At 43.0% G+C, this 23,053-nt stretch overlaps 1 protein-coding gene across 2 annotated transcripts in view; it reads right to left on the bottom strand.

Annotated features, from left to right (window-relative positions):
• SEC14L1 (SEC14 like lipid binding 1) overlaps positions 1–23,053 on the bottom strand; it is a 50,427-nt gene that overhangs the window by 15,876 nt on the left and 11,498 nt on the right. For both annotated transcript variants that reach the window (XM_065896439.1, XM_065896440.1), the window contains 2 exons: positions 512–661; positions 266–397 (listed from right to left, as the gene is read on the bottom strand). In XM_065896439.1, coding sequence (XP_065752511.1) covers positions 266–397; positions 512–661 — 282 coding nt within the window. The remainder of the gene's footprint in view (positions 1–265; positions 398–511; positions 662–23,053) is intronic.

Here is a 23,053-nt window from a genome sequence, read left to right as displayed (position 1 = left end):
AAAGTGTCAGAGTGGCCAGAAACGATGTGGCATATTAAAGAACAAGTCGGGCCATCACTTGGCCACCGGAACTGCAACAATGTAATCCACCCTGCAGTACACCACACCTGCAGCTCCCGCTCATCAGAAGCCAGTGACTCTGAGATGAAGAACCGCCTCTCGGACAAAGGCAGCCCTCACGCACTGCTTAAGGCAGCGGGCAAACGACTCTCAGAAGCTCCGCGCCAGCTCACTCTGCGCCCCTGCCTGAGCGCCGGTTACTCACGCTGTAGCAACAGTGCTCGTTGATGATGACGCGGTTAGAAAACGTTTCATTACGGGCCTCAATGTGCAAAGTACGTTCCCGAGAATTCAGTGAGTTTTTCTGGATAAAATAAACATAATCGACTCCTGCAATCTTTAAAACAGAAACAGAAAGAAAACGGGTTAATAACAAGAGCAACAGACACTATAAGCATAAGTTCGTTTTGGTTTTGGGGGGACTGCCTTTTAAGGTGTCCTTTTCAGTTACCTTTTTCAACAGTCTCGGGGCATCTATATCCAGTTTGCAGCGCCTTTCTATAACATGAATAGCCCCATCTTCACTCTTGAATTCATTCACAGTGTCACTGTCCACAAACATCGGAATCAAAGGACACGTAGGGAACCTCCTTTCATAGGCCTATGAATAAAATTTTTTTAAAAAGGAATTGAACAAAGATGCAACCTGACAGTCTGTCTTCGATAGTCTCCCTGGAATAAAATCACCTCTTAATACGTGGCAACATGTTACATCACAGCCATCTTCATCTTTACACCTTAAGCTTTCATTATTTTAAAAAGAAAAAGACATTCAACGTTAATGGACTGGAAGACTCAACATAGTAAAGATGTCAATTTTCCCCACGTGGATATAGAGTTTTAACAAATTCCTATCAAAATCACAGCAAGATTTTCTTCTGTAGCTTATAGACAAGATTTAAACATTTATATGGAAAGGAGAAAGAACGAAAATAGCCAAAACAGTTTTGAAAAAGAAGACCACATCGGGAGACATCCCTCTCCTCGGGATTAAAGCCTACTACACGGCTACAGGAATCCAGGCTTCGTGCACGGGTGGAGGGGAAGACACACAGGTCAACGGACAGAGCAGAGAGCCACAAGCTGACCCACACAAACATGCCCAACTGACTTTTTTTTTTAAACAAAGCTGCAAAAGCAATTCAATGGAAGAAGGATGGCCTTTTCACACATATTACTGGAGAAATTACACACCCACAGGCAAAAAAAAAAAAGACCTCGACCCCTCGATCTAACTCCACACCTTACATAAAAATTATATCAAAGTGGATCATGAACTTAAACATTTCTGTAACATTCTTGAAATGACAAAATCATAGAAATGGATAACAGATGAGTGGTTGCCAGGGGTTAAAGAAGGGTGGGGGGTGGGAGGGGAGTGGGTGTGACTACAACAGGGCAACAAGACGGGGGCACTTGGGAGATGTTCTGTCTTGACTGCATCATGTCAGTATCTTGGTTGTGACGATGTACAAGTTTCCCTGGATGTTACCATTTGGGGAAGATGGGTAGAGAGCACATGGAATCGCTCCATAATAGTCCTTGGGAATAATATGTTATTAATATACTAGGAGTCTACCATTATCTCAACATGAAAGAAACTTAATTTAGAAAAAAGAAAGAAAAAGACTTGCTGCATAATTCATCCAAACTTTTAGAAAATGTACTTAGGCACCAGATTTAGTTTGCTCTGTAGCAATCTGTGAAGATTACTGAACTAAAGATACTGTTGAATTCACACTAAAACCTAAGCCATCCAAAGGATCACAGGTGTGCAAACACAGGAAACCACAGGGCATGGGACGACCAGTGTCTGGCTGTAAGAAGAAACCTGAAAAAGGAAGCCCAGGGCTCGCCTCGCAGTTCTGCTCCCCTAAAATAAGGGACGGTACCGTGAGATGTTGTCATGTTAGATTGACAGACGCCACTCCCCTCTTAGGCGGGAGCAGAAACGGGGGCAAGGGGAATTGAGACACCCCATCTTTAATGACAAGCAAGCACAGATTTAAGGAAGAAATTTACGGTGTTGAAAGATTAATGAAAGTGTGGAAATGGCACAGATTGCTCTGACTGCACTTCTAACAAGGTGCACGTAGTTTCAGAGCACCGTCATACTGAAAAAGTTGGCCTTCTTGGAGAAGTTCCCTGACGTTCCCCTTCAACAGGCCCGACCATTTGAATGTAAGTATACTCATCACACGAGCGGTCACAGAAGACCCCGTAAAACACCAGAGTGACCTAGCAATTCCTCCACCCAGGATGTTCACAACCATTTCATTCCAAGTAATTCTCAGTTTTCTGGTATCTCATCTTCTCTCCATAACATTATAAAGTTACCCCAATCTGAAAAATGTATGCTGCCCTCCTGCTGTCTATATATTTATACTGTACCCAGCTAGGCAACATGGGAGGGAGGGGAAGAGGAAGCGGACAGTTCGGGAAACAGTGTCAGGGAAATACACAGGAGTGTCCTAAGAATAGCAAGTGCTGTAAGGGCTTAAGGAGAAGAAAACACACAGCTTAGAGGAACAGAGGGACGGAGGCTCCGGAAGGCTTCCAGGGAGAGGAGGCATTTACACCGGGTCTCAAAGCATGGAAAGGGCTGTTCATAGTCAGTGATGAGGGGAGAACATTCCCAGGAAAGAGAACCCAGGAGCGCGACTTTGAGGATACCTCGGGGCGTGAGCACAGAACCACAGCCGGCAGAGGAGGGAAACGGGGGCCTGCAGTGACGCCGTGACAAGGAACATCCCTGCTCAGCACCAGCCACGTAGCCAGGCCCCGAGAGCACAAAGGGGGGGGGGGGGAGACCAGGACCAACAGAAGGCCCCGCCCTCTTCTGCAGGGAAGGAGGGAATGCTACCATGTGACCAGATGGTCAGGAAGGGAGGCAAAACCCATATGGTGACCAATTACATTTGCTTTTTAAATGTTTTTTACTTTGGGAGTTGAAAATATAATCTTCATACTTATGTACTCCCCGCCGTTCAAATATATTCTGAATTCCGTGACTGCTACCATGGGATGGTAAATCGCACGATAATTCTCTTAATGCATATTATAATAAACAACATTTAAGAAGTTTATTCAGCCGCTGAGATCGTAACATAGGTAATTTAGGCCTCCATGAGGCCCTAAAATTTGTTAGTATTAAGTACTGCACACACAAACAATTCTAGAAAAAAAAATTGCTATCATTTGTTCTACACACTGACACTGTCTAAACTGACTTTTAAATTTTACTACATTAAAAAAAAAAACTGGCTTTGTCCATTGCAGCACTATGACATATCAAGAAATTGAGAATACAAGGGCTTCAAACAAAACAATTCTTTTTAAGTTACATAAAAGGTAGAGTAAGCACTTAGCAAGCAACAACCTAGGCTCCGATCTCTCCTATTTAAGTACCTGTTATATACCATTTTCAAAATACCCACATCTTTAAATTCTTGAAATAGAGTGGTCAGCATAAGGCATTACCCACACAAGCTAGCCCTGAATTTAAAACGTAGTAAAAACTTTCCATTCCCTGTAAAATTATCCCTCCATGCAGATTCATATTTGCAGAGACATTCATTTTTACCTCGGTATGCCCCAACCAAATGGCATTTGAGGTATCCAGGCTAACGAGCCACTAATACAGGAATCGGTATGTTCCTCTCCAAAGCTCTGTCGCTGTGGAAAGTGGTTAGTAAGCATCTACCCTCCTCCCTCCACATCCGTCACCCTGCCACCAGATGCAGGGTGACACTCAGCCACAGGGCAGAGACCAAGTCCTTTTTCTCTTTGATTATCCAGGAGAACAAGGACCTTACTCAATGCCTAGTAAGAAGAGAGTCGCTGTTCAGTAAACATTTTTTGAAATACGGAATAAAAGCTTCCTAAATAAACCCATGAGTCCAGCTTCTTGCTTCTGTGCTCACTTGCCCTGGCCTATCTTTCAGAGGTGTGTGAGGTTAGTGAGTCCTGCATACTGTTAGCACAGAAAACCCTAACTTTCTAGAGGGTTAAGGAAAGGAAGACTGCAAGAAGTTGACAAAACTTTAGTCTCTGAAACTGCTTAGGGTACCAGTGCCCTAGTTTTCCAGCATGAACTACAACCTGTAAAGTTTCTGGAGCCTCTGAAATATAGCAGCATTCTGATTTTATTCAAAACGTTAATATATGTTCTAGCTCCATCCACAGGAAGGGGCTCCAAGTGATGACACCTCAGCTGCCATGAGCAAACTTGGCATCCAGATCTTGTTTCCTAAATACCATTCCCTACTAAAAAGGAAGCTGTGCTCCCTGGAGAAATGGTTGATCACAAGTCTGGAGCAAGGAAAGGTCAAGGTTAGTCTTAAGTATTTCTTACCAGAAATCAAGGAAGTGCTCAGTGACTGATGCGGAACCAGCCTGAAGGGGTTCCACTTGCCAATCCCAGGATAATTTGAGCGCCAGAAAGAAAAAAGGTGGTAACGCTTTATAAATCATAGAGTGATCCTCAAGAAAAATGGGCAGGGGAGGAAATTTTACAGAAAAAGATCACCTAATAATCATAGAAGGAATGACAGAATTAGAAAAAATCATCCTTCTGCAACCATCAGTTTATAATAACTGATTCAGGCAAGGATCATAAATGGTTGCTGCAGAAAGGTAGTTGTTGGAAGGTACCACAGTCTCAAATTATCGTCCTGCCGAGCATTAGTGACAAAGGCACAATGGTACCTTTATAATGGAAAGATCTAGTAGACATCACCTTAACCAAACGATTGCACTTGGGACAATCTGACAATCCAATGGTTGCAATGGAAGCACACACAAACCCACGAAGTCCTCGCGACGCAAACGGCAAACTAAAGCTAATCGTGGGGAGCAATCAGACGAATCCAAACTGTGGAAGTTCTACAAAATAACCAGCCCGGACTCTCAGAAAAGAAAAACTGTCCACGTCTTGAAAGGTGGACAAAGAAAGCAGGGAAGTGTCTAGAATAAAGACAACTGAAGAGACAGGACTATGGAATGCAATGCTGTCCTGGTTCCTGGATTGGAATAAAAATAACTCTATGTACTCCGTATTAAATAATATTATTCTATCAGTGTCAAATTTCTCAGGTGTGATAATGATGACAGTTATGTAAGGAGAATGTCTATTCTTCAGTATTTAGGGCAAAAGTGTTAATACGCAGCTTACTTTCAAATGGTTCTGCAAAAAATATATATATATATGGTGTGTGTGTGTGAAAAAGCGAGATAAAGCACATGTGTTAATTTACCTGGGCGAAATGTATACAGGTGCTCGCTATACTTTATCAACTTTTTTTTTTAAATGACATTTGTTGTTGGCTTTTTAAAAATATTTATTTATTTGGCCGCACTGGGTCTTAGTTGCGGCACACAGGATCTTTGTTGCAGCATGCAGGATCTTTAGTTGCTGCATGTGGGATCTAGCTCCCTGACCAGGGATCGAACCCAGGCCCCCTGCAATTGGAGCGCAGAGCCTTAGCCACTGGACCACCAGGGAAGTTCCTTTTTCAACTGTTTTTTAATAGAAAATTTTCAAAATAGAAAGCTGGGAAAAATATTAATAGGAAAAGGTAACCCTGGGGGGGGAGAAGGTCCACGTGTAAACCAACAGTGCTTTTGCAAGTAACTGATTAAATACAACATTGTCCCATTTTATACGTGAAAATGTACACAAATTTTAGGTTTACCCACAGCCCTAACCCAAGGCGCACCTGCTCCTCCTTGTGGGGCCTCCTGCCCGCGGCCATTCACTGCAGCTCGGAGGAGACGCAGGCCCAGGGAGCTCCAGCTTATGGTTTTTCAAGAGAAGCCAGCAATCTGGATTTTATGAAGCTTCCCTATCTTTATAAAACCCTGTTTGGTCCAAAGAGCCCACACTAGCAGGCCTTCAATTTTATCTCCGCAGGAAGAAATCTCTAGGAGAGAAGTGAGGAAGAACCCCATATTTCAACGCTCACCAGGTTCCAATCACTGCGTCAGAAGAGCAGAGGGAACTTTCAAATGTCTTCTTATTTTTTTGCCAACTATCTGCAATATTATCAAGTCATCTCCTAATCACACTCGATATTTAACAAATACAAAAATCAAGAAAGGCCGAACAAAAGTAACTCTTCCAGAAGTAATGTCTTCAGAGGGGGAGAAATGTTCTTTGATGTCTCCTCTTAAAAGGAAAAATTACTTTTGGAAGAGGAATAATCATTGTAGTCATTTGCTCACTCTTTTTGTCTAACTTAGTGATCGTTTCAATGGTAGAAGCAGCAGTAAAGCCTTGTCCACTTGCCCCTGAGAGCAGAGCTGCTTCTGGGTAGCAACTCCCGCCCACCTTCCTACACCCACTCTTCCTCCTTCAAAAGGGATTCTGAGCCTGCAATTTGGGAGCTTGGAAACAGTACTTTCGGTTTTTAACCAACCTCCGAATGCAACTGTGACATATTCGAAGCTCGTACTGTGCTGAAGAAAACCATATTTTAGCGAAGACATTTCAACTTGTGCATTAATGAGCTTAACACTGCAGAGTGCCAGGAAAACCCATTTAAAAGCAATTCCATTTAAAGAACCTACCTTTAAATTGAACTATGGTCATACCCAATTTAGCCGACAAACTAAGCCAGTTGCTTTCCCTCAACTTGGCTATCTGTGGCACCAGACTTGACCCTCGTGAACAGACAGGGTTCTACCCTGGAAAGAATCAGTAAGTGAAAAAGCTAACCATGGCTTAAGTCTCTCTTAGAAGTTGCCAGTGTTCAAAGAAATATACAACATATCAAGAAAACATGGCAAGTTGACCAAAGTCCCTCAGAGTTATATTTCTACAATTCACGGAGTCTCAAAACAACAGCTACGTAAAGAGGGCCTACCATAACGCAGCCCTAGGCTAAGGTTCTGGAAGACACAGAAATACACGACTGTACACAAGGGCAGCAGAGAGGCCCCAGGGAGAGGTGAGCCACCACCGAAGGGGCTGTATGACAACAACGCCCCGGCTGGGGGGTTCCAGAGGCTTCTCGGACGAAGTACGTCTGCCGGGGGTCTTCAAGGGTGGGCAGCTTTACAGAAGTAACCCAAAGAGAAGGAAACATCCCTGGTAGGAGGGACAGGAGCAGAACCAAAAGGAAGCCAAGCTGGACGAGCCCCGGGGAGGCTGCCAGGTTCCCGGGGAGCAGCTAGAGCGCGGGGGTCGCTGCCCCGACAGCAGCAAGCTCCACGTCTGTGGCTGAAACTCAAAAGCAGATAAACATCCAAGCTAATTCCTGACGTGGAAAGTGACAGGTGCCCAGGGAACCCGGGGGCCCTGCACTGCACCCTGTCACAATTCAGCCCTCGGCGGGCCCTCGCACTCCACCTCTAAGCCGAGGTTCCAAATCACAGGCCATTTGTGAATTAATGCGTTCATACTTAACAAGATATTGATAAAACCAAAATCTGTAGAAATTTGAGTCCTTTTAAAGAGAAGTTATAATCCAGTTAGTCATGATATACTTCATTCATCCAAATACTTATTGACAACCCTATCAGATTAGCTATTTTCAAACCAGTACAAGACCAACAAAGGAACAACGGTAACATGGCACACACAATTGTATTAGTAAGTGCTGCATTTTAACCCAGTCGTTTCCCTCAATCACCAGTCTTCAGATAGACCAATGTATCAAGTCACAACAACAGGCTGGATACCCACTGGTAAAATCAAACAAGAAAATAAAATGATTATACTAAAACTAAAAAGATATATATAAAAATTTAATATACTCCAAGCCACTTCCCTTTAAGATCAAACATATCTGAAGTTTAAATTATGAATTTCATCTTAGACAACCTCAAATTCCATGGTCCTGATAACACACTTTTTTTAAAATTAATTTTTATTGGCGTATAGTTGCTTTACAATGTTCTGTTGGTTTCTACTGCACAGCAATATGAATCAGCCACACACATGCATACATCCCCTCCTTTTTGGATTTCCCTCCCATTTAGGTCACTGCAGAGCATTAAGTAGAGTTCCCTGTGCTATACACTATGTTCCCATTAGTCGTCTAGTTTATACATAGTATCAATCGTGTATACGTGTCGGTCCCAATCTCCCAATCCATCCCACCCCTCCCTTTCCCCCTTGGTATCCACACATAACACATTTTTTCCAGCGGCAATATTTAGTCTGGAAAAGACTTGAGTTCAACCTATGGTGCCATAATGTCTAAGGAAAGGGCATCTAAGAGGATCACATAACCCAATAAGAGGTTGATTTCTTTTCTAGAACCTTCTCGTTGAAATGTGATTTTGATGAATATTGTGGAGGGCACAATTATAGCTGAAAGAACAGATGGTAAATGCATTGCTCACATACCATGCACCAAAACTCTTTCAACTCCAAACATTTTAGACAGTTTTACCAGGAACGTATCCCTTTCTCCCAACACGCACTCCCACAGTGCACAATGATATAAACCAGCTCTGTTTACTTTTGTTAAATGAGCCATTTCAACATACATTACTCTGCACAACAGAGGGGGAATGCGCAAACACTGAGAAGAAACGTGGGGAATTTTGCACCAACACATCACAGTTTCTTTCACTCATAAATCCACTCCTTTGCTTCAATGGTCCTAAACATGAAATCTTTTTGTTAAAGGATAAGAAACTTCAGAACTGCTTCTAAAATCCACATCTCTTCTCCTGGGAAACAGCACACAGACTCAGGGCCTTTGTGCCAATTGGCGTGTCAGGCCTGCATGAAGGAAAGTCACTACTTCCAGTGGCCGTCTGTGTCCTCTGCACTTCACTCACACCTTTACCACCTGCCCCGTAATGGACCTTCAGACGACTATTACCAGGCAACAGTGACAATTCTAAAGGACCTGGTAAAAATTACCCACAAAATTAAAAGACTTCACACGTAAAAAGTTTTAATTCCACAGAGAGGTCAATAATCTGATTTATCCATACTATGATATTTTAAAATAGTATCCAAAAAGAAAAAAACAGTAGGAGGGTTTTTTGTTTTATTTTGGCTGCGTTGGGTCTTCATTGCTGCATGCAGGCTTTCTCTAGTTGTGGTGAGCAGGGGCTACTCTTTGGGGTGATGTGCAGGCTTCTCATTGCAGTGGCTTCTCTTGTTGCGGAGCACGGGCTCTAGGCTCATGGGCTTCAGTAGCTGCAGCACACGGGCTTCAGTAGTTGTGGCACGTGGGCTCAGTAGTTGCGGTTCACAGGCTTAGTTGCTCCACAGCATGTGGGATCTTCCCGGATCAGGAATCAAACCCGTGTCCTCTGCATTGGCAGGTGGATTCTTAACCACTGCGCCACCAGGGAAGTCCCAGTAGTAGGGTTTTTGATCTCTTAAAATATCTGGTTCGTGATGCCCATGTACTTGACTCTACTCCAAAAGGCAGCATTCTTGCAGATCTGAATGACGAGTGGGATGGAAGTGCTCTGAACCCAAATTCAGGGCGATGGTCTCTTCCCAAACAGCCACATAAGTTGTTCCTAGAGAGTTCTACCCATTTTAAGATTTTTTTTTTTTTTTTTTTTTTTTTGCGGTACGCGGGCCTCTCACTGTTGTGGCCTCTCCCGTTGCGGAGCACAGGCTCCGGACGCGCAGGCTCAGCGGCCATGGCTCACGGGCCCAGCCGCTCCGCGGCATGTGGGATCTTCCCGGACCGGGGCACAAACCCGTGTCCCCTGCATCGGCAGGCGGACTTTCAACCACTGCGCCACCAGGGAAGCCCCCATTTTAAGATTTTCTACCACAAATTTTCCTAATCCTTTGGGTCCTAGAAACAAGCACTAGTTCATGACCTCCCCCCAGCAAAAAAAAAAAATATCAGTGAGCAAAGAAACAAAGGAGTGGGTACAACAGAGGAGCAGGCAAATATGAGCAAAGAACTGGGACGTCACCCATGAACTATAATCGGACAGTGCCCGCCACCCCCTGAACTCTCCCTGCAACATACAGTGAATCGTGGCTGTGATTCTACACTGCACGTACGACAGTCACGTGTCCTGCTAACAAACTGTTCCTGGTTCATGGGAAATGTCTACACGTTAATACTTTATAATGTTCAGCAAAAAGTACCATGGCATCTAAGTATCTGAGTCATCGCTATGAGGTCAAAACAAGTAGGAAAACAAAGAATTCTGCTTAGAAGAAAAAGAATCATCTAAACCTGCTTACAAACTGGCTTGTTTACATTGGCTAAAGCAAGACTTAGCACAGGGCTCTTGCTTTAGACACAATGCACAACAGGAAGCCAGTCTCAGGTGGGCCCTGGTGGAAGACGGAGCAGACATTACCCCTTCTCTCCTTGCCAAACCTAACACGTATGTGGGTGCTGTATCGTGAAAGCCGTGACTTAGCGAGGCCTTCCATCAAAGTTCTTGTAATGTGCTCCTCTTCAAGAATTTCCAGGCAAGACCACCCGCAAACTTTTGTTAACACAATTTAATAGACTGACAAAGTTACTGGGTTTTCAAATAAAACTCAAAGGATAATCAGTACGCTTGATTAACTGCATCTTCTGCGCGTTAATTTAGGTTAGGAAACTACGGGCACCCACACTCGTCCAACTGTGTCACTTTCTGAACGATCTCAAGATCGACATCTAAGTCAATAGCCTGGGGGCTCCATACTTCCAGCGGGTTTATTTTCTTGAAGATAATCATTGATGACATTTCTGACTGGCTCATCTGGGGTCATCTGTCCTTTAAAGCACTGTCACTTGGTGCTCTGTGTCAGAGGTTCCCAAATTTCGGTTCACAGCACCCTTGGAATCTCAGCAACTTTTTCACAGTGCCCCAAGGCCAAAAGAAATACCTTTTATTAGATTATTAGGTCCAAACAATTTAAAGAGCATTTGTGTCTTAATAACTTAGTAAGCATTTGAAAGAAATAACGCACTTAAGTTGAAGGAAAAGATGTTTTTGTTTCATTCCTAAATGACCAGAACTACCTGAGGGTGTGCGCGCCTCTTAAGAATCAAGCTGGAGCCACACTGCTGCCCCAATTTCCTGTTGGACACCAACTCCTCTGTGGCACTTGCCTTTTAGCACAGCAACCACTGCAACCCTAGCTTCACCAAGATGTGACACCGTCAAAAGAAATGCAGTGTGATCCTGAAACCGTGAACTACTTGAACGAGGAGTCTGCAGTGTTTAAGAAATGTGGAGCACCACTGTGCTTCCTCAAAAATTAAAAATATCCCATAGCACTGGGGTGCTCCGGGGTGTCTCAGAACACAGTTTGGGAACGGTGGCTCCAAGTGCTTTAAATTTCATTCATTCATTCACAAACCCCTCTGCCTATAAATACATTATTCAAAATGCAAACAAATGAGCTTCAATCCAAGTGATTATCCTCTACTATCAAACTTTCAAAGGGTCCGGTGTTCAAGTTAAGTTTCCAATTTCTGCATAAGAGCCTTCAAAAATCTAAGAGAGGGGTGGGCAAGCCTTGCCGTAAGTGAAGGGCCAAATGGTAAATACCTTCAGCTTTCTGCGCCAGTCTCTGTGGCAAATATTCAATTCTGCCTTTTGAGGACAGAAACTGCCACAGACAATATGTGAACAAATTGAGTACAGTTGGGTTCCAATAAAACTGTATTTATAGAGACTGAAATTTGAATTTCATATACTTTTCACATGTCATAAAATAGTCTTTTGAATTTTTCCCAACCGCTAAAAAATGTAAGAATGATTTTTAGCTTGTGTACAAAAACAGACAGCAGGCCATCGTGTGCCCACTCCTGATCTAAGAGATTAACTGTAACAGGTTCCATTTAATTATTTTCTCACAAAAATTCAAGAGTTATTTTAAATGCCAACCAGTCAAAACTGTGAAGGACAGAAACTTGAAATAAAATAGAAAGGACTATAAAACCAACGGACTGTCACTTACTGTACTTGTACTTATCTGTTCTCCGTTATACAGAGGGGTCCCAACAAATGCACATCTAACTTACATACACAAATTGGACTATGTACATTTAACCCAGAAAAGAAAGTGGGGAGGAGGGGAGAGGAAGGAATGAATGTGAATAATGAAGGTAACTCCTACCATTCCACTCAATGAACAGATGCGCTCCAGAACCACCTCTTCTATAACCTGCAGCCGCCAACCACATGCGGCTATTTAAATTTAATTAAAAGCAAATAACATTAAAATTCAGTCCCTCAGTCTCACTGGCCACATTTCAAGTTCAAGAAGTTGCTCTGATCTTCTTGACTGACTCATCATGAATAACTTAAATCTGCAGCAAACATGCTGACCTGACAACCACACACAGAGCTCTGCCCTCGTTACTGTCCTTAGAATGTCTGTAAGGCTGTGGTGGCACATGCCCAAAATGATAAGTCTTAACGATAAATTTCTTCTCTCCATGAAACCCAAGAGTCATTCGTACTTGTTGATAAATGAATCTAGTATGAGTTTCAAATCTGTTTGATCAACTAGGCTTTTTTAATTAAAGCCTTTTGTCTAGAAGTAGAATAGAAGGCTGCGCTACCTATTTAAAATTTTCTGGCATCAGAGGGAAATTTTTTAAAAAACAGGCAGCCTCTGAACGCACACCAATCATAAAGCCAACTTACAGGTAAACATCAGCTAATTCTTTCAAGGACAGCTGACTGAGGTGGCTCAAAGGCCTTTGCTGAAGAGATTCTGGGGGCAGAGGGACCACTGTCAGGCCACCGGCCCTGCCCCTCCCAGGTGTGGCCTCTGGAAGCCACACCTCCCACCCCTGCAAGATCCCTTCCTGTTCAACTCTTCCCCCAACTTTACCCACTATATCCCTCCCTCTCTAGCTCCCCAAGAGCTAAAGATCTAGTTTTGCTTTCTGCCTAGAATATAACCTCAGTAACTGGTTTTTTCTTTCTTTCTTTTTTTTCTTTTTTGGTTTACCAACTGAAAAGTATCCCTTTGTTTTCTGGCTTACAAATATTAATCCTAACTTGAAAATAAATGATAGGTTTTACTCTTGATTCTAACATCTAAAATATTAGAAAGGTACTACTGAATGAAAAAGTATTATCTCTTTTTAATGCCTATGTTTTCCACTGCAATGTATACAAATAATGGAGCACTCTTCAGCAATACAATGTCATGAACCCTCTTTCATCCACAATGAATGAATCCAAAATAATTATGCTGAATCAAAGAGGCCAGACAAAAAAAAAAAGGTTATGATTCTATTTCCGTAAAATTCTAGGAAATACAAACTAATTTATAGTAACAAAAGGCAAATCAGTGGTTGCCTGGAGGTGGAGGTGTGTTGGTATGGGAAGGAGGGAGAAATTACAAAGGGACATAAAGCACTTTTGGGGTGATGGGTATGTTCACTATCGTAATTATGGTGATGGTTTCACAGGTATACATATGTCAAAACTTATCCAACTATGTATTTTTAAAACATACAGCTTATTATTTGTCATTTATACTTCAATAAAGCTGAAAAAAGCAATAAAAACATAAATATAGTTTTAAATGGCAGGCCAACTCAGGGAAGCATTTCTAATAGTGACCAGTATTTCCTGATAAAGAAGCTTGACTTGCCATCATCAGCACAGCTGGAAAACTCAAGGTTAAGTGAAAAGGAACGCAGCATAAAGGCTTTGTTCACCATTGCCCAAAACTGGAAGCAAGCAAGATGTCCTATGAAAGGTGGATGGATAAACAGACAGTGTGTGGTACATCCACACAATGGAGTCTTATTCGGCAACAAAGAGAAATGGGCTATCGAGACACAAAAAGACGTGCTAGAAACTTAAATGATTATTGTTTAATGAAAGAAGCCTGTGTGAAAAGGCCGCAGAATGTATGATCCCACCTATCTGACGCTCTGGAAAAGGCAACACTACCGAGAGAATAAAAAGACCAGGGGCTGCCAGTGCTGGATGGGAGAAGGGAGGGACGAAGGGGTGGGGCACAGAGGAGTTATAGGGCAGTGAAACTACTCTGTAGGACACTGTCCTTGTGGACACGTGACATCATACATTTGTCAAAACCCACAGGCCTGTACTAACAGACAGTGAATCCTAATGTAGACAGTGGACTTTAGTTAATAATAACGTATAAACACTGGCTCACCAATTAAAACAAACCCACTACGCAAGGTGTTAACAATAGGGGAAGCTGTAGAGGAGTATATAGCAACTCTGTACTATCTGCTCAATTTTCTGTAAACCTAAAACTGCTCTAAAATCTATTAAACATGAAAAAAAGAGAAAGGGATCAAGTAACACCTTGGCCAAAGGTAAAAGCCTATTAGCTACCTGTGGTATAAAAAAAACAAAAAGAAAAAAACTTCTTCTAAGAAGAACCTAGAGAAATTCGTAACATCATTTATTCAACAAACATTCCCTCCAGTGCCCATGACAGGCACTGCAGAGCAGGCACCAGGGACGCAGGAATGGAAGGTGGGCAAGGGGGAAGGAGCCAGCACTGCCTCCCCACAGCCGCACCATAAGCAGGTTCATGAAGATTAACGCATGTACTGGGCAGACTCTTCCTGTGAAACAAGTTTCTCCCCACTTTAAAAGGAGGAAACAGGGGCTTCCCTGGTGGCACAGTGGTTAAGAATCCACCTGCCAAGGCAGGGGACACGGGTTTGAGCCCTGGTCTGGGAAGATCCCACATGCCGCGGAGAACCTAAGCCCGTGCGCCACAACTACTGAGCCTGTGCTCTAGAGCCCATGTGCCACAACTACTGAGCCCGTGCGCCACAACTACTGAAGCCCGCATGCCTAGAGCCCATGCTCTGCAATAAGAGAAGCCACCACAATGAGAAGCCCGTGTACCGCAATGAAGAGTAGCCCCCGCTCGCCACAACTAGAGAAAGCCTGCACGCAGCAATGAAGACCCAACCAGCCAAAATTAAATAAATAAATTTATTTAAAGTATATAATAATATAATAAAATAAAATAAAATGAGGAAACAGAGGCAGAGAGAAGTCACATCCCGGGATCTGAACCCAGGCGTGTCCCAGAGCAACGTCATGTCTCAGAGCACAGGCCCTGGGAGAGAAGACCCGCCTTCAAGCCCAGTCCTACCATCAGAAGAGGGCCTTGGGAAGGCTACTCAATTTCAATGAGCCTCAATTTCTTCATCTTCAATTCATCTTAGTTTCTTCATCCTCTTTAACGTACAGAATTATGGAAGATTAAAAAAAGAAAATGTAGAGTGTTTAGCAGCCCTGACACAGAATAAGTACAAAAAATGTAGCTACCGTTCCAGGCTGCGCACAAACTTCTCAAAGAAGACAAAAGTGATCACTAAGCAAAGACCCTGCCACCCACAGTCCAGGAACCAACTTGGCTCTGCACAAAAAGAGGAAGAGAAATTTCTAATGTGAACGGCTTTAAAAACTAAACGTTTTCATTTGACATTTACCTTCTCTACTATACTTTGAAAATGCACCCCCAAAACCCATGTGTTCACCAAGCTAAGATTATAATTAGATCCTCCATGGCCCTAAAAACACAGGATGTAAATATCATGAGGCTTGGCTGGAAACTAATTATTTTAAGTTTATAATTAGCCAACTGAAAAAAAAAAGGAACTAGGTGTAAGTCATATCATATAGGTCTCTTTCCTTCTTTAAGGAAAAGAAAAAGCCAAGAGGGGATAAAGATAGAAATGATACTATTTCAATTTAGGCACCGAGTAAAATACTCCCTCTGTAATATGAAATACAAGAAACACATGGATTTAGTTGTATAACTCATTAATTAGCTAAATATACTATACTCAGTTGCTAGAAGCAGAAAATATGGCCCCAAAGATAAATGACCAAAGCTGGGAAGAGAACTTTCATAAAATAAATGGGGGGAAGGGGAGTTGCTGAGGAACAAGAAGTTCTCTGAAAGGTTAGGGTTACAGGTAGCCCTGAATCAGGCTTAATGCTCATGGTATTAACGTTTTCCACAGAATGAAGAAACACAGTATACTTGGAAGGGAAAGAACTTGCGTCAGGAAACGAATTGCTCAGCTCCCATCATGGCCTGAATGAACGTAAACATCAGACTGCTGTTCCCACAATCCTGGAACGTCATCTACTGTTCCAAGGACAAAAGCCTTCTCTGGGTAACCTTGCACAACTGACTACTCGAGGGCGCCAGCACTCATGGCCTCACACTATTTTAAACCCAGAGCTCCTAGCAACTTGCCGTCCACTCCCTCCCTGCCACCCCTGCCACCCAATTACCAGGTATTCACCTCAGCTACACAACAGCGCCCTTTCCCTCCTCTCCTCCACACTGTCACTTCAGGACTCAGACACAAACCAAGGAGCTACACAGCAGAGCCAACAGAGAGCCTGGGCTGGAGTATCACCAGGCCTTGATTTGAATCTCAGTGGTACCACTTACAAGCGTCAGCCTTCTGTTACAGAAAAGAGCAAGAAAGGCTGCGAGCCACCAAAGATGGAGCATTAGGGCGAAAGCTCACTGCCCAGCTGCGAACCAGGTCAGACACAGACAGATCACAGGGAGAATGAGGCTGGGGAAGACGACTGGGGAGGAACTTCAAAGCAAAGACTGCAAACTCGCCCTGTCCAGAATCAGGAAAGCCAAGGGCCTGAGCGCTGCCTGCGGAGGGGCGAGATCGGGTTTGCCTGGAGGCGAGCCAGCTGCAGGCGGTCTGGGCTTACATGCAACCGGATCAGAGCCATGCCACCTGGGCCGTCTGCACCACGGTCAGTGGGCGAGGCAGCCAGGGCAGGGATGGTTACTTGGCAAGCAATTTAAATCTCAGTTTTCTCATTTGTAAAGTGGATTAAGAGAAGAGCCTATCCCAAAGGTACAAACTTCCAGTTATAAGCTAAGTTAAGTCCTGGGGATGTTAACTATACTGTACTGTACATTTGAAAGTTGGTAAGAGATCTTAAAAGTTATCATCACAAGAAAAAACAATGTGTAACTGTGAGGTGATGGATGTCAACTAAACTTAGGGTAATCATTTCACAATATGTACATAAATCATTACATTGTTAAATGAATACAATGTTATATATCAATTATATCTCAAAAAAGGGGGGGAGGAGAGGAGAGAAGAGCCTACCCCACAAAGCCAGTGTGAGCAATGAATGAGATAGTGGCGTACAGCACCCAATACATGCTCGTCATTATTCTTAGGTCTTTTAGACGTTCTTTAAGTGTTTCTTAAACGGTGGTTCAGCTGTGAGACCCCCGTCTGCGCACAGGGGCCCAGGCAACCAGGTCTCCTCAAGGGGCTGTATGCTGTCCGGTTGCCCACGGCGTGCTCAAGGCCTAACACAGAGGAATGCCCTACCAGTCCCCTCCAGGAGATAAGACAAGAAGACTTCTGCAGGCAGAACTCGTTTTGAAATTGTTTCCCATCCCCCTGTGGCATCCGGGCCTATTTTGCCTTCCCATTACATGACTAACATTCTCCAACGAAATTGCCTTAAAAGCTTTAAGCTTTAAGTTAAAAACATGATACAGCTGTATTTGAGGGCCATTCACAATCTAAGATTTCCTTCATGAAAAACAAACATGACCATGAGAATCACAAAAACATAAAAAGATATTTTTTTCCCCACCATTCCCCTGTATGGTGACAAAGCAGAATCAAAGTGTTTATGCTGTGTTAATTTCCACAGATTTAAGTCAGACCCGGAAGCTGAAGACAGTGCTATCCCTATTTTCCTTTCTCGGCCTCACCAGTCAATACTCAATTTTAAGTCAAAGAACTGTGACTCCTGATCCATCGTGCGAAAGGGCTGCCCACTATCATTGAAAACAGTTGAGCCAACAAGTCACTCAAGTGAATGTTTATCTCCCTCCCCACCCTCTGGTTGGTTTCAACCTTGGCTAAGTGTCAAACAAAACCCAACTTAAGGACCTAACTGACTTGGATTCATGAAAGTGTAGCAAAATCTATCTCAGAGAAACGGTTTGAGTAACGTACAAACTCCTTTTAAAAGATAAAAGTTTCCTTGGACCTTTAATGTTAACCAGTTATTTTTACTATAATGTTACTTAAATACGTACAAACAAACTGGGCAAAAACTCATACAATTATAAAATTCAAACTATCCATATAGGGACTTCCCTGGCGTTGCAGTGATTAAGAATCTGCCTGCCAATGCAGGGGACACGGGTTTGAGCCCTGGTCCAGGAAGATCCCACATGCCGCAAAGCAACTAATCCCGTGCCCCACAACTACTGAGCCTGCGCTCTAGAGCCCACGAGCCACAACTACTGAGCCCGCACGCCTAGAGCCCGTGCTCCACAACAAGACAAGCCACTGCAATGAGAAGCCTGTGCTCCGCAACGAAGAGTAGCCCCCGCTCACCACAACTAGAGAAAGCCCGTGAGCAGCAACGAAGACCCAACGCAGCCAAAAATAAAATAAATAAATAAATTTTTTTAAAAAAGATGGGCTTCCCTGGTGGCGCAGTGGTTGAGAGTCCGCCTGCCGATGCAGGGGACACAGGTTCGTGCCCTGGTCCGGGAAGATCCCACATGCCGCGTAGCGGCTGGGCCCGTGAGCCATGGCTGCTGAGCCTGCGCGTCCGGAGCCTTTGCTCCACAACGGGAGAGGCCACAACAGTGAGAGGCCCACGTACTGCAAAAAAAAAAAAAAAGATACATGCACCCCAATGTTCACCACAGCACTATTTACAATAGCCAAGACATGGAAGCAACCTACATGTCCATCGACAGATGGATGGATAAAGAAGATGTGGTGTGTGTTTACGCACACGCACGCACACACACACACACACAATGGACTACTACTCAGCCATAAAAAAGAAGGAGATAATGCCATTTGCAGCAACATGCATGGACCTAGAGATTATCATACTAGGTGAAGTAAGTCAGAAACAGAAAGACAAATACCATACGACATCACTTATATGTGGAATCTAAAATATGACACAAATGAACTTATTTACGAAACAGAAACAGACTCACAGACATAGAAAACAAACTTATGGTTACCCAAGGGGAAAGGGGGTGGAGGAGGGATAAATTAGGAGTTTAGGATTAGCAGATACAACCTACTATATATAAAATAGATAAACAACAATGTCCTACTGTATAGCACAGAAAACTATATTTAATATCCTGTAATAAACCATAATGGAAAATATGAAAAAGAATATATGTATACGTATAACTGAATCACTTTGCTGTACACCAGAAACTAACACAACATTGTAAATCAACTATACCTCAATAAAAAGAAAAAAGTACTGTTTGGTGCCCCCAAAATAAACTTAAAAGAAAACATATACTGTCTAATAGCACTTAGCTATGAATATGATAGGTATCCAGATGATCTCAATGTGTTTATTTTTTTCAATTATCAAAAGCACAAGGGCTTCCCTGGTGGCACAGTGGCTGAGAGTCCGCCTGCCGATGCAGGGGACGCGGGTTCGTGCCCTGGTCCGGAAAGATCCCACATGCCGCGAAGCGGCTGGGCCCGTGAGCCATGGCCGCTGAGCCTGCGCGTCCAGAGCCTGCGCTCCACAACGGGAGAGGCCACAACAGTGAGAGGCCCGCGTACCGCAAAATAAATAAATAGATAGATAGATAAATAAATAAATAAAATAAAAGCACAACATTAACCGATCGTGTTAGAGAATTAAAGGATAATAGTCAGAAAAAATAGAGGTATACACATCTTTAAGTACATCTTTATACTTAAGATATCTTGTCTCTGTCAATAAATCTTGAAGGTCAAATGTTTCACAGACCAGTTACTTAAGTCCTAGGCAAACAAGAATGTCTGGAGTGCTATGAAGGGTTTCTCTTCTCTTCGTTTTTTGTCTTTGAAACAGTCACATGACTGATCCGTGACCCAACGGAATCCAAAACATGCCATGATTTTCCAAAAATATTCCTAATCCATGAAATCTTTTGTCTAATGGAGAGCAAACTGAGTATATGTGACAATAAAAATAGCAGTTTTGCATATTCTTCTTCAAATTAAGCTGTATTTGGCAGAGAACTGTTTTACTTTCCAGAGTGTAAAAAATAAATTCGTGGACTTCAGAAGAGCATTTGATATTCCAGGGACCTGCAGCTGTCAGCTTTTAAAGATGCCATGTGTTTGCCCACATAAAAGAATGTAATGAGCCATGGAAATATTATCCGGTCTCATGAACCAGAATAAAAAATCTATCGTCGGTAGGCTAATAGTAGGAGTTGGGTTACTGTATCAGGAAAATATCTATCAAGCACTGCTTATTAAACGCCTATGATACAAGTTGTACCTCACAGACCTTGACGTGTTCGGTTCTCTGTCTTCTCTACCACTTCCCTTCCTTTATGGCAGGAGCCCCCATTCTGCTTCAGTGCATGCCCCCCAGCTCATCATTCTACATCTACTTTCAGATGCTCTTCTTTCTTTGTTAAGAAACTAACAGCAGTGGCAATCATGAGATGTAGCTTTAAAGATCTATTTTGAACAGGTGGAATGAAATACAGTGGTTGAACTCCTCAAGGAACTTGTCTTTTGGATCTGGAATCTATCAAATATAAAAGACCAAAAAAATAAACCTAGAGAGATATGCACGTATTTTTGGTTGACATAATAGTCAAAAACTAGACTTTAAAAATGTACAGTAAACACAATAGCCAAAAGGTGGAAGCAATCCAATTGTCCACTGATGAATGAATGGATAAACAAACTGTAGTGTGTATATCTATATATACACACATACGTGGGATTAGTCAACTTTAAAAAAGAAAAAAACTTTTGACACATTACAACATGAATGAACTGTGAAGACATTATGCTAAGTGAAATAGGCAAGTCAGAAAAGGACAAACGTTGTGTAATTTCTCTTATGTGAGGTATCTAGAATAGTCAAATCTATAGAGACAGAAAGTAGAAAAGGGGTGGGGCGTACCAGGGGCTGGGGGTGGGGGAGGGGGAGGGGGAGTCAGTGTCCAATGGGGACAGAACTTCTGCTTGGGAAGATGCAAATGTTCTGCAGATGGATGGTGGTGATGGCTGTACAACATGTGAATGTACTTAATACCACCAAACTGTACACTTGGAACTGGTTAAAATGGTAAATTTTATGTTATGTATATTTTACCACATAAAAAAAAGTACAAATCTACTCCACCTGAAAATTAGCAAATAAAGCCATACAAATAATTCAGTTAAGACCAGTTCAAGGAAGCACATGCTTGTTAATATAATTTTGGTATCACTAAATAAACTCAAGAACAGCAGTCCGGAGAAGCACACAAAGCAAACAGTCTCCTTTTAGTGTACGTTCAATCCTTCAAAAGAAAACAAAATGTAACAAGAGTCTCTGTTACACAACTGTTAAAGAATCTATCCTTTCAAAATTTTTAAATTAAAAAAAGTTATAACTGAAACCAACTTCCTTTCTTCCTATTCCATTTACTACAAACCAAATTAAGGACATCTAAACAAGTGGTCCTCAAACCTGAGCAGGCATCAGAATCATCTCCAGGGCTTGTGAAACCAGACTGCTGGGCCTGCCCCCAGAAATCCTGATTCAGTCGAGAATCAGAATTTAGAACTGTTAGAATTTGCATTCTAAACCAACTCTGTGTTCAGTAAAATGAAGATAACATGCATTTGGGGAAGAGCTTTCTCAATATTAATAGCATATATCCTGCAATGCAACCATCTCTTAAATCAATTTACTTCTTAAAATATGTACCTGTAGCTTTTAGTTCTGGACTTGGTTTTTAAAAACATATATAGGCATTAAACTAGCAAAAAGAAAAACACACATTTTATGATTAGGACCACCTTATGTTACAGAGTAACTTATTCATTAAGAAAAAAAGAGTCAGGGCTTCCCCGGTGGTGCAGTGGTTGAGAGTCTGCCTGCCGATGCAGGGGACGCGGGTTCGTGCCCCAGTCCGGGAGGATCCCGCATGCCGCGGAGCGGTTGGGCCCGTGGGCCGTGGCCGCTGAGCCTGCACGTCTGAGCCTGTGCTCCGCAACGGGAGAGGCCACGGCAGTGAGAGGCTCGCATACCGAAAAAAAAAAAAAAAAAAAAAAGAAAAAGAAAAGAAGAGTCATGCATCACCAACCTCTCAGGTTTAAACCTGTAGAGATCTCAAAAAGAAAATTAGAATACTATTCTATCAGAGTCAAGAATTTTTAAATGAATTTTATGTTCTGTAGAACCACAGAAACAAAATTTTTTATATACTTGGCATTCATTGCTATGGGAAAAAAGCCACTCAAACACCAAGTGATACATAAACCAGGACACGTTTGTCAGTCAACTATAGTAATTATAGGCTTCAGTTCACTGATCATAAACTCTATTTTACTTACAAAAACCAATTTGCATCAGATTCCTTCAAAACATGATATAAGTATAAGCAGTAAATCCAACCAAAAGAGTATGTTCCAATGTGACCTTTTGTTGAAATTTTCACTGCCAGAAGCAGAGTCATGCAGGAAGCGAGAGCACACATCCCAGGACTCGCTTATTCTGTTTTTTTTTTTGTTTTTTTTTTTTTTTGCGTTACGCGGGCCTCTCGCTGTTGTGTCCTCTCCTGTTGCGGAGCACAGGCTCCGGACGCACAGGCTCAGCAGCCATGGTTCACGGGCCCAGCCGCTCTGCGGCATGTGGGATCTTCCTAGACCGGGGCACGAACCTGTGTCCCCTGCATCGGCAGGCGGCCTCTCAACCACTGCGCCACCAGGGAAGCCCTCGCTTATTCTTTAGACACATCAATTTCTGGGGCCTTCCTCTATGCTCAGGGTAAAAAGCAGAACATTTGGTTCCCACCCTCAAGATGCTCGAGTGTAAGGGAAGGTGACAAGCCTAGCGACCCCAGGAAGGCAGGGACCGGCGAGGTGACAGTGGGACACCAGAGCCCAGAGCAGGAACTCCTCTGAGAACAGGATCTGACCAGTGAGAAGGATGGAGAAAGGCCCTCCAGGCACGAAGGTCAGGAAGCAGAATGGCACACTTGGGAAGCGGCCAGTGACCCTACAGAACTCGAGTGGGGAGCACGTGAGGG

Source organism: Phocoena phocoena, chromosome 19, assembly GCF_963924675.1.
Source record: "Phocoena phocoena chromosome 19, mPhoPho1.1, whole genome shotgun sequence".
Taxonomy (NCBI): Eukaryota; Metazoa; Chordata; class Mammalia; order Artiodactyla; family Phocoenidae; genus Phocoena; species Phocoena phocoena.
This window is presented reverse-complemented; position numbering and strand designations above follow the sequence as displayed.